The sequence below is a fragment of the Trypanosoma conorhini genome (genome assembly GCF_003719485.1).
Source record: "Trypanosoma conorhini strain 025E chromosome Unknown Tco_14.4_contig_00073, whole genome shotgun sequence".
Lineage (NCBI taxonomy): Eukaryota > Euglenozoa > Kinetoplastea > Trypanosomatida > Trypanosomatidae > Trypanosoma > Trypanosoma conorhini.
In genome coordinates this window covers 33,504-44,578 of record NW_021704158.1, presented here as the reverse complement: position 1 = coordinate 44,578, position 11,075 = coordinate 33,504, and the positions used below count along the sequence as shown (strand labels likewise).

The following is an 11,075-nucleotide window of genomic DNA, read 5'->3' as shown; positions in this document are numbered from 1 at the left end:
ACGGATTTCTATCTGTGCTTCCATTTTAGCTTTGTCCTCCTTTTATTTTGTATCGTTGTTTTTGCTGCCGCCGTTGTCAGCCCTTGGCCTTTGCCCCTTTCTGCGCCTATCTCTCTCTCTCTCTCTCTCTGTGTGTGTGTGCGTGTCGTGCTTGCTTTGCGGTTGGGCTTCTTGCAGAGATGAACGGTTCTTTTTTTGTTTTTCTTTTCCTAATGCTTCTTTCTGGTGCGTTGTTGCTTCCGGTTTGTTTACCCTGCCGTTAGCCCCTCCGGTGCTGTTATTTTTGTTCCCCCCCCCCCCCCTGCGTCCTCGCGGACTCGTAGGCTGTGCGAAGACATTTTTTTTTTTTCTGGTGTTGGTGGTGTTGCTGTTGGTGGGGAGTAACGGGGAAAATGGGCGCGCACGCAGACGAGCCGGCGTGCAGGTTCAGCAACTAAACCAATGAACGAACAAAAAAAAAAGAAGCATGGGGATGAGAGGAAGAAGGGGGAAAAACATGGGGGAAATGCTATAGTTAAACTTCTCTGTGGATCGTGGAACTTTTGACACATACGTGCATACATGTATACGTACATATACATATACATATACATACTTATATATATATATCTCTACATATCTGTCTGGGCGAGCCTATGGATGTGCTTGCGTGCAAGTATCTTTTTTTTTTCGGGGGCTGCCTTTGCGACTGGAGACATAGATTTATGAAGAGAAAACGCACCTGTGCATGGCTGGGACATGCATATATGTATATATGTGAGTGTTGGGCGAAAGCAAAAAAAAGCAAAAAAAAACATGATAATGAGAAAATAAAACACAATGCGCATGTAAGGAGAAAATCGATGAAACTAACAAAGGGTCGAATGCAAAGAAGCAAATTCTTTGAGGGCAGTTTAGGAACAGGATGTAAGCTAGAGCCCAAACGAGGTGAAATGAATCTTGGCTTAAGGTATCCGAAGCCTGCGAGAGTGTTGCTGCGTAGGGGTGGGGAGCAATGAGAGCATATGCTGCTTTTGCTTGGTTGGTTTGAAGCTCTTTCTGTGCGTGAATTTCATTTTGAGGGAGAAGAAAGGAGGGGAAGAAAGTAATACTAATAATAATCTGGGACATATTTCACCTCTCTAAACAAACGGAAAAAAAACGAAAAGAAAGACATATTCATTTTCGTTTTATATTTATATATACATGCAAATATAAGATACCGCTTATATGCCTTGCGGATGTATAGGCTTTGACTCCTCGGGTCTGCACCTGTAGTCCTGTGCTTGTCTGACAGCTGGACGTGTCGTTGATGACTGCTCCTTTTCTTCTTTGCCTGTTGCTTCAGTGCATGGTTCGCTTGCACCTTCTTGTGTTGTCCCTCCCTCTCTCTCATCCATTCACGCTCTGTGCGGTTGTTGAGGGCTGCGCCGAGTTCCCACGTTTGCGCCACCGAAAGAGGCCCTCCGTGGTACTCACTCGCCGCTTTTGCCTTTTCGCTTGTTCCTGTTTTTCGTCCTTGTGTCCTTTTCCCCGTGTCGCGCTGCGCCTTCTCTCGCTCTCTCACGCACTCACTCACGCTCGCCAGCCCGTACGCGCAGCCGGCATGGTCACTGCGGGGATGAATGCGCACTCCGGCCAGGTGCATGGATGCAGCAGAAACCAAAAGAAAAAAAAGGCGGCGACCGACTGCTGCACGAAGACTTTTTTTTTTGCCTCCCTTCCTTTGCCTCTATCCCACGCACGCACATTTGCAGTCACAAGGAGGACAAGAATAATAACAAAACAAAAGCAAAAAGGGAGCAACAAAGCAGCAAGAACAACAGCCCAGAAAAAGGGTAAATATGGCGATGCTAAGAGAGCTGCAGCTGTGTCCCAGTCTGTTCGCCACGACGACGGATCAGTGCTCAGTTATGGCAAAAATGAATGACTGGGCTGAGTGCCTGTGTGTCCGCGTGGTGACGCCTAGCGGGGCCTGCTACGAAGACGAGTTTGACGAGGACGGCCTTTCCAGGGTGAAGGCGACCCTTGGGGAACACTTAAGCTGGGCGCATTTCTTTGGTGTAGTGCGTGTGGCCTTCAACACTGGCCAGGTGACTGTGCAAGTGACAAGCGACGCTTCTGTAGCGGTTCTGTGTCATGTTGCCTCCGCCGGCGACGACAGTGAAGGTTGTGTGGCGGAGTTTACTGTGAGTAGGGTGGATGCGCCTCTGATGCCGACGCTTGTGAAGGCGCTGGTCGATGCTTACCATATGCAGGCCCATCCCAAGGCACAGCAGCAGCAGCTGGGCAAGCTGACCGAGGAGCTTCTCCAAGCGAAAATGCGGGCGGAGCAAGTGGAAAGGGAGCTTCGTTTTTTGAAGGAAAGTGCTCTGAGGAAAATAAAACTTGACACTCAGAATACCCAGCGAATTGAAAAACTGCAGGAAAAGATTGCCAACTACACACTGAATTCCCACGATGGCAGCCATCTTGCTGCAGCGGAAAATGGAGGAGACACCCGTGGGGGGAGTTGCAGCACCGCGGCCCCCTCTACTAGAGGTCGTATTAGACAGCCGCTTGGAGAGAAGGAGTGTAAGTCGTATGATCCTGAGCTTCTCTCTCTCATCAAAAGTCGCTGGATGACCGAGTCTGATATTGACGCGAATTCCGCATCTAAGCACGTCATTATGCCTCTCACTTTATCCGCGCTGCCGAATGGAACCCCCGTGTTTGCGAACAAACAACAGCAAGTTATATGGGAAGCCCTAGATAAGTTGGATGAGTGGGACTATAACGTTTTCGATGTACAAAGCGCCATGAGCGGGGATGATTTCGCGACGCTGCGGCTTCAACCAAACGGTGGTTCGCTTTTTATAACCATGTACGCACTGTTGATAAAGTATAACTTTCTTTCAAAGTTTAACATTGATGAACAGATTGCGTTGAACTGGATCAGTAACGTCGAGGCTGGATATAATGGCAATCCGTATCACAACTCCATGCATGCGGCAGATGTTCTGCACGTCACCCACTACATGCTAAGCAGGGGAGGAATGAAAAAGCGTTGTCAGTTATCCGACCTACAGGTGTTTGCGGCCCTCTTTTCGGCAGCTATACACGATTACAATCACCCGGGTGTGAATAATAACTTTCATGTCAGGACACAATCATATAACGCAATACTTTACAATGATCGCAGTGTACTGGAGAACTTGCATGTCTCTAGTGTGTTTGAGCTGATGAAAAATCCAAGATTCAACATACTCGAGAACTTTTCAGAGGATCAACGGAGGGAGTTTAGGGAAACCGTTATTGAGATGGTATTGGCTACAGATATGGGTTTGCACGGAAAGTACATTGCGCAGTTTAAGCGTCGTCTTGGGGAACACGCGAGTTTTACGGAGCGCGAAGACCAAAATCTTGCTCTAGCCATGACGCTGAAACTTGCTGACGTCTCAAACTGTAGCCGGCCGCTTGACATTTACCTCAAGTGGAGCGCCAAGGTGTCGGATGAGTTTTACCTGCAGGGGGATCGGGAGCGGAACTTGGGTTTTGAGTGTAGCCCGTTCATGGACCGCCTGGACCCCGTCCTCGCCAAGGGGCAGATTTCATTTATGAACTACATCATTATCCCCTTTCTTGAGTTGATGGTGGGGTTGCTGCCCAACATGCGAATTTCGTTGGAGTGTGCTGAAATCTGCAGGAAGTACTGGATGCAGTCTGGGGAGAAGTGAGAGGCGTATTTTGCGACGCAAGTTGAACGGAAGCGGTGAGACACAACCATTCAGTTTATCTCAAAGCGAGCTAAATAATTTAAAAAAAAGGCATACGCAAAACGAACAACAATAACAAACCGGTTAGAAAAAAAAAAGACGAAATATCGCTCCAACCTGTCCTTTTTGTTGTTGTTGTTTTTGGGTTTATGTTTGCGGTTTTTCTTCCATTTCTTTTTTCTTCTTCTTGTCTTTTCTGGAGCTCCCCCTCTTCTTCCTCTTTTATATGCACATTACTTCTTCGACATGGTGCTGCCGCTGGAATTGGCTTGGGCGAGGCGAGAGGCGTGGATGGGGGGTGCCCGCAATGCCGTGCACTCACCCCCCACCCCCCCCACCCCCTCTCCTTCCACAGCATTGGCCTTTGTAAAGTATGAGGCGGCCAACAAAACAGAAGCGAAAAAGGGTGCGTGCAAGTAATAACTGAGGAGGCGCGCAGTTGCCATTCCTAGTTCCTGTTGCAGTGTTTCATCTCTCTTTGTTGTTATTTCTCCTGCATTTTTCCTTTCCTCTCGCCTCGGCGCATCCTGCGTGAAATTCGTAAGGGGGGGGGCAGTATGAGCTCGCATTTGTCGGAGCTTTGCAAGGCCAGTGAGGTGGGTCCCATTATAGAACAGCTTAGGCAGTTGTGCCCGCAACGCCTAAGTTTTGACGCAGCTGAGGAAGAGAAGGGGATCCCCGTTGCTTCTGGCTTTACGAGCGAGGCAGATGAGCAGATGCGGTGCACCTTTGGAGGGATTTGGGGCCATCAGGACGATGACGGCAGGACCGCGCTGCACTGGGCGGTGGCCATGCGGAATTTCTCGCTAGCTCGCACTCTCATGAAGGCTCCCTATTTCGCTCTTGCCTTGAGCGAGGATCATGGCGGGGCATCACCGTTTACAACCGCCTGTATGGTTGCCGCGCCAGGCGAGTTTCTGAGCGAACTCCTGGCCACGGCAGCGTTGCAACGAAGCTGGAAGGTGGCTCGGGAGCAAGGCGGCATAAATAATACACCGGACAGTGCCACAGCGGGTGTGGGTTCGGACGGCGCAGAGGCTATCGACGACCCCCTTGTGAAACACAAACTAGCTATTCTCAATCAAACTGACAGCCACGGGAACACGCCACTTTTGCACGCGGCGGGGCGAGGCAAACTTGCCACTGTGCGTCTCTTGTTGCAATGGGGGGCCTCCATTGACCATCAAAACAGGCGCGGGCAGTCGGCGCTCCATCGTGCTACGAGTCGCGGTGCAAGTGATGTTGTAGAGGAACTTGTGACAACAAGTCAAAAGGAGCACAGCCGTGCAGAACACCGTCGGTGGATGAATCTGCAAGACTACCGGGGCGACACCGCCTTATTTTACGCCTCCATGGAAAATAATGAAGAGCTGGGTCGCTATCTGCTGCGTCACGGGCTGGACCGCGAGATCAGGAACAAGGAAGGAAAAGAGTTTTGGGAGGTATAATGGCCTCCGCGTTGTTTCCGTTTTTAATGGCCATTGTGAGGTGCTGGAACGAATGTCTTGTGGCAGCGGCTCTTATTCGAAATGAGAACCCCCATCCTGCCTTTGCTATTCGTGTATTTCTTGCTACGGCACTACATAGTTGTTGTCGTTGTGTGTGTGTGTTTTTTTTTGTATTTTTGCTTTTTTTTTTCTTTCTCTGCGTTTGCGAGTCTTATTTTTTCCAGTTTTCTTTTTTAACTTGTTTTGGCGAAGCTAAGCGGCGGGGCGCGTTTTTTTTTTTTTTTGAGGTTGTTGCTGTGCGGCCCGGGAGCGCCGCATCGGTGGCGAGGGGAGAGGAGGGGAGGGGGAGGAAGTTCGAAAAGCAAGCAAACAAACAAACAAGGAGGCAAACAGGCCATGAATCGCCGGGAACAACGGCGGAAGCGGGAGCGTGAGGCACTGTCGCCTGCGCTCGCTGCCCTTATCGCCAACGTTTCCCCGCACGATGATGCTGCCGCGCCATTGCGCTATTTGAAGGGCTTCGCGACGCCACAGCCCGTGGACGCTGAAGGAGGGGGCGTTGTCCACGTTATCGAGGGCGACGGACTGCGTCGACTCTGCAAGGAGCTCGGGGACGGGATATTGGAGAAGGACGTGCTGTCCGTCGCACGCCGGGTGCCGCGCAGCCAATCGACGCCTGAACGGATCGATGTGACGGAGTTGTGCTTTGCGATTGCTCAGGCGACCGCCCCGGTGAATGTGCACGAGCGGCGGCGAAATGTTGGCAGCGCAGCCCCGCTCGATGAAAACGCCCCGCTGATAAAGTACTATGAGAAGGATCGCTTCGCCTCTCTCCTGGGGGGCGTCAGTCCGGACGATGCCCAAGTCGAGTGGCAGAAGTTTTTCTCGTGCCTTTCTTCACCACTTCCAATGACGCTGCGCGTGCACCGCAACGAGCGGGCCCTGCGGCATATTGCCCTTGAGTTCCTGTCACACGATGCAATGATGCGTGAGGTGGTGCAACCGATAACCCCCGTGCTTCCTCCTTGCATTGGTCTCTACGGCTGTTCCCATGCCCTCTACCACAAGGAGCCCCGAGCTGAGTATATTTGTCGAACGTTGCACGCCGCCAGCGCAGTCTCCTTCCAGGAGACCGTCTCCGTCCTGCCAGTTATGGTGGCGGACATCCAACCGCAGCACGCCGTTTTGGACATGTGTGCTGCGCCAGGAAGCAAGACGCTGCAAGTGCTGGATGAGATGTTACAGTACGGGTGGTCCACATCCTCTGTTTCACAGGGCGTAGTAATTGTAAATGAAAAGGATCGAGTGAAGGCCACACAAATACTGCCATCTCGTTTGAAGCGTTTTCACGCGCCAAATGCGATCTGCACCCGTTGTGATGCCTCTCAATGGCCAAGGTTGTTTTATTCTTCGGAGGAGGGTCCTTTACTTGCAGAGCGACGATTTGACCGCATTATTTGTGATGTTCCGTGCAGTGGTGATGGCACCGTTCGCAAGGAACCGGCGTCGGCTAGCTCCTGGAGTCCTGGCTATGTCAAATCACTTATGCCAACGCAAAAGGCACTGCTACGACGCGGATTAGATCTCCTTCGCGAGGGCGGTGTCCTTGTTTACAGCACATGTAGCATGAATCCAAAGGAGGATGAGGAGGTTGTGTGTGCCGGGCTAGAGTTGTTTGGCGATACTGTTGAACTTCTCGACGTAAATGCCATTTTGCGAGAAAAGGGTGCGGTGCTGCACTCCATTGGCGGCGTTGTGTCCCCCAACGTGGACCATTTGCAAAAGGCCACCCTGCCCTCGACTTTTGATGGCCGAAAGGTTCTGCGCGTTTTGCCCCATCGTGATGACACTGGTGGTTTTTTTGTTGCCGCTTTTCGGAAGCGATCGCTTCCGGATTGGGCCCCGCCGGTGACGCTGCATGAGAAGCTGAACCACTGGACGAAGGGAAAGTTTTGGGCCCCTGTAGGCAGGCAGGATGCTGAGTGGTGCAGTATCGTTGCATTCTACGGGATGAACCCGGACTGCACGGACGTCTTTCAGTACTACAGCACCACGTTGGGGAAGAAGGGCGAGAAACACGTGGGTCGCGGGCTTGTGCCGCTCTACCACTTGAACCCCAATGGCGCCGCGTGTCGGCGGATAGTGCTTGTGACCGTTGCCACCGCCCGCATGCTCTTTGAGACGCGGCCATACAAAGGGCCAGGCGTAGAGATTGTCTCCGTGGGCGTCCGCGCCTTTGAGGCGTACGATGGCAAATTCCTGCTGAATGCGAAGTGCCGCTGGAGGGCGGTTGTTGAGTCCGCCTCCTATCTGGCTCCTTTCATGCGAACGCGTAAAATAGTATTGGATGTGGCGACTCACCCGGAGCTTGTACGACAATTGCTTTCAAACGGGTTTGTCTGGTTGCAGGATTACTGGCGTGTCATTTTGCACCAGGCACCTGTGGCCACGTCTACTGCTACAACTGCAGCTGCTGATAATACTAACACTAATGATGATAATAATGATAATAATAATGATAAAGACTCTAGTGGTGATGGTAAAAGGACTTATTCTGTGGAAGTTGCGGCAGACGCGCTCCCCTTTGTTCGCAGTGATGGCCCGCTCCACGCGCTTCTCACATCGACAGCGTGGGCGCACCCAGCTACGCAAGACATTTGTCATATGCTCGCGGAAGATGTGTTGGTGGGAGGAGTTCTTGTCGGTCTTGCGGGTGGCAAGTTGGCAGGCGAGGAAGGCCAGTGGTGGCTGAGCGCGACACTGAGCAGTTCAAAGCTTGAGCTGGCAGTAGACGCGTCACTTCGCGGGTTTGGTCTTCTTGCCTTTTTAGGTGTTGACTCAAGTAACACGCCGCCACGTGTTGAGGCCCCCAACGCCAAATGAGGCTGCCCGCGAAAGTTGCCTCGGGGTATTCAAGGGATGAGGCCTTTATTGGCGTGGTTGTTACGGAGCAGCTCCTTTTGTTGCTGCTGCCTTAAACTCTCTCTGGGCGTCTGAAGGCCGTCAACTAGCGGCGTTTTTCTTCTATTGGTTGCCGCTAGCCTTACTTGCACGCCTGTGTTTGAGTGTGTGTGTCGCAGTTCAATTGCCGCCAGGTCTCCGCTGCGTTTCTCACACCCGGCCTCTCTTAAACTCTGCCCTTTCCTCACGGTTTCTTTTTTTTTTTTCCGCATTTGCGTCTTGGATAACTTTTTGTGAGCAGAATGGGCGTAGGCTGAGGCGATGCAGGTTGGGGTCAGTGACGATGAGTCGAAGCGCTGCACGTACCAAGGATGCACGGAGGTGGATCCGCTTGCCTCGCGCTGTAGACTCTGCGGTGGGATGTTCTGCGCCAGCCACACCTCCGTGGCGGCCCACGCCTGCAGCGTCTTCAACGCCCTGCCCCTCACCTGCCCTATCTGCAGCCAAGCCGTGCCACTGGAGCGCCCTGGGCAGTCCCCCGACGAGGCCGTGTCGCGGCACATTGACCGGGGCTGTCGCAAGGCGCCGCCGTTGCCGAGCCGTCAAAGAGAGCGGGTGAACTACTGTAGCTACGCGGACTGCAACAAGAACGACGTGGCCGCCGTCATTTGTGAGGACTGTGGCAATATGTACTGCATTGAGCATCGTGCTCCAGCGCGTCACCGTTGCCGAAAAGCTAGGGTGCCTCGCACTGCTGCTTTTTCTTCACAGAGGAGCTCACCGAAGGCGGCAGTCTCCTCCGGTGCAGCGTCTCCCGCGCTTTCTTCTTCGTCCGCGTCAAAAAACTACCCGCGTAACACCCCGAGCACAGCCTTTGGGGTGCGAGTTGAGGGCGCCGTGACCCCACTTGTTATTTTTGCAAAAGAATTTGGGGTTACCCCATTCTTCATGTATTTCCCACGTTTGGCGGTGGTGGGCCGTTTGCTGGATCTTGCCGTCACTCAGGCGGCGCTTGAAAGTGCGGCTGTGAACGAGGCGAAGGGTGCGTGGGTGGTGCACGTGGTACGGCGGCCACACAGTGGTGACGGGTTTTCCGCGTTTGCCCCACGTTTCTCGGCGACGTTGAAGGAGGCAGAAGTGGGGGACGGTTCAATCGTGTATATTGGGAAGCAACAGGTGCTGCCAAACGACGTGGTCAAGGATCTCGCCCCGCGGCTTACAAGGGGGTCCTCCAAGGATGAGAAGGAAAAGGCGGAATGTGCCGCCATGTAACTGGACGATGCAATGGCGCGCGGCGTGGGTGCGGCCGTTGGTGACGCCCTCCCGCACGCGGGCATTGCGTGGGACCACACCTGGGCGCGCACGCGTCGTATAATACACGAAGGAGGGCGGAAGCTTTTCCACCATCCCAGCGGGGGGTCCAGCCTTTTTTTGTTTTGTTTCTTTTTTATTTGGCACTCCTAGTTTCCGTCCCGAGTAGTAGAAGAATAAGGCGATAATAAAATAAGGCCGAGTGAAAATATTGGAGGACACCTCGTGCAGCGCGGCCCCCCCGCACTGCCCCCCGCCGCGGTATTATTTGTGTTATTGTTTCTAACAGCTTTGTAAAGAGTGTGCAATTCGATGGGGAACGAAATAGAAAGAAAGGAAGAGGAAAATAAACAACCAACATCGACGCAACTGCGTGTCCTGTTCATCCGTCATTGTTGTTTCTTTCGTTTACGGGTTAGTGATGCCGCGTTGGCGGGTGGCGTGCGTGCAGCTCTTTTGCGCTCCCGCCCGTCCTGATGCCCCCCCACGCGGAGGAGACTGGCGGTTGCGGGGCCAATGTCTTCCGCTTCCTGAGTTCCCAGCGAGAGCCCGGCCATGATACGGGGTCTGAACATGTCAACTGTGCTCTTTTTATTTCTTGTGTTGCCCTGTCGTTGGTGTCGGCGTGTGTGTGTTGTTGGATGCGTCTGCTCGAAAGCGGGGACTGCTGGTCGCGGCGACACGAGCCGCCACCTCCCGCTTTTTTGTCCTCCCGCTTCCTGGGAGCGGCGTGGCCCCGTCCAGGCGCATGATGCACGCGGGAGTAAACGTGTTTCAGGACTTGCGCTGTTGCGTGTGCGTCGCGGCGCACTGCGGCCGCGTGTTCGGCCCTGGGCCCACTCTCTCTCCGCTCCCCTCTCGCCCCCGCGCCTAGAAACTTTCGGTGCCGTGTTCTGCAACGCGGGAAGCGGTCATCTCAGCAATAACGAGGAGGCGCAAGGAAGAAGAGCGACACTAGAACAAACCAAAGACAAAAACAACAGCAAAAAAAGACGCATGACGACACCGCCAAAGCCACTTCCAGAGGGCGCTACGGCCACTGCCAAGATTGTGCTCCTCGGTGAGTCTGCCGTGGGCAAGAGCTCCATCGCCCTGCGTTTCGCCCGTAATGAGTTCTATCCAAACCAGGAGACCACCGTTGGCGCGGCCTTTCTCTCGAGGACGGTGACCGTGCCGACTTCCTCCGCTTCCCCAACGTCTGACTCTACCGCCGCTGGGTCTGTGAAGTACGAGATTTGGGACACGGCAGGGCAGGAGCGGTATCGCTCCCTGGCACCCATTTATTACCGCGGCGCATGCGGCGCGTTGGTTGTCTACGACGTCACAAGCGTGGATAGCCTCAAAAAGGCGCAGACGTGGCTACGCGAGCTGCGCGCGAATACGGATCCGACCCTTGTCATCTTTCTGCTGGGGAACAAGAAGGACCTGGAGTCTCTGCGGCAGGTCTCCTTTTCTGATGGGGAAACGCTTGCGCAGGAGGAAGGCGTGAACGGCTTCTTTGAAACCTCCGCCAAAGAGAACGATAATGTAGAGGAGGTATTTGTCAAACTCGCGCAGACGCTGCTTGAACACGGCTTGGCGACGCCCTCCTCCGCCGGCGGAGCGGGTGGCGCACGCGGACCCAGGCGCTTAGAGCCCCCTTCACGCCCCCCGAAGTCGGCGGGCGGCTGTCCTTGCTGAG

General features: G+C 53.7%; 5 protein-coding genes across 5 annotated transcripts, besides 11 other annotated features; all 5 read left to right on the top strand.

The window, feature by feature from the left end:
- Positions 1 to 106: 106 nt before the first annotated feature.
- Positions 107 to 130: a microsatellite.
- A 220-nt stretch (positions 131 to 350) lies between these two features.
- Positions 351 to 377: a microsatellite.
- A 180-nt stretch (positions 378 to 557) lies between these two features.
- Positions 558 to 619: a microsatellite.
- Positions 620 to 1,747: 1,128 nt separating this feature from the next.
- Positions 1,748 to 1,804: a microsatellite.
- Positions 1,805 to 1,823: 19 nt separating this feature from the next.
- Tco025E_02009 (putative cAMP phosphodiesterase A) lies at positions 1,824 to 3,695 on the top strand (the record flags this gene model as incomplete). The annotated part of the gene is made up of 1 exon (XM_029368945.1): positions 1,824 to 3,695. The coding sequence occupies one exon, from the start codon at positions 1,824 to 1,826 to the stop codon at positions 3,693 to 3,695; it is 1,872 nt and encodes a 623-aa protein (XP_029231004.1).
- Positions 3,696 to 3,894: 199 nt separating this feature from the next.
- Positions 3,895 to 3,932: a sequence feature (A-rich).
- Positions 3,933 to 3,956: a sequence feature (GA-rich).
- A 335-nt stretch (positions 3,957 to 4,291) lies between these two features.
- Tco025E_02008 (26S proteasome non-ATPase regulatory subunit 10) lies at positions 4,292 to 5,182 on the top strand (the record flags this gene model as incomplete). The annotated part of the gene is made up of 1 exon (XM_029368944.1): positions 4,292 to 5,182. One exon carries the CDS (start codon positions 4,292 to 4,294, stop codon positions 5,180 to 5,182), a length of 891 nt encoding a protein of 296 aa, XP_029231003.1.
- Positions 5,183 to 5,343: 161 nt separating this feature from the next.
- Positions 5,344 to 5,376: a sequence feature (A-rich).
- Positions 5,377 to 5,501: 125 nt separating this feature from the next.
- Positions 5,502 to 5,532: a microsatellite.
- A 9-nt stretch (positions 5,533 to 5,541) lies between these two features.
- Positions 5,542 to 5,577: a microsatellite.
- Position 5,578: 1 nt separating this feature from the next.
- Positions 5,579 to 8,065, top strand: Tco025E_02007 (putative methyltransferase; the record flags this gene model as incomplete). Its single annotated transcript, XM_029368943.1, has 1 exon — positions 5,579 to 8,065. The coding sequence occupies one exon, from the start codon at positions 5,579 to 5,581 to the stop codon at positions 8,063 to 8,065; it is 2,487 nt and encodes an 828-aa protein (XP_029231002.1).
- Positions 8,066 to 8,404: 339 nt separating this feature from the next.
- Tco025E_02006 (AN1-type zinc finger protein 2B) lies at positions 8,405 to 9,355 on the top strand (the record flags this gene model as incomplete). The annotated part of the gene is made up of 1 exon (XM_029368942.1): positions 8,405 to 9,355. The coding sequence occupies one exon, from the start codon at positions 8,405 to 8,407 to the stop codon at positions 9,353 to 9,355; it is 951 nt and encodes a 316-aa protein (XP_029231001.1).
- Positions 9,356 to 9,509: 154 nt separating this feature from the next.
- Positions 9,510 to 9,536: a sequence feature (A-rich).
- An 816-nt stretch (positions 9,537 to 10,352) lies between these two features.
- Positions 10,353 to 10,383: a microsatellite.
- A 7-nt stretch (positions 10,384 to 10,390) lies between these two features.
- On the top strand, positions 10,391 to 11,074 carry Tco025E_02005 (putative ras-related protein rab-5; the record flags this gene model as incomplete). Its single annotated transcript, XM_029368941.1, has 1 exon — positions 10,391 to 11,074. The coding sequence occupies one exon, from the start codon at positions 10,391 to 10,393 to the stop codon at positions 11,072 to 11,074; it is 684 nt and encodes a 227-aa protein (XP_029231000.1).
- Position 11,075: the final 1 nt, after the last annotated feature.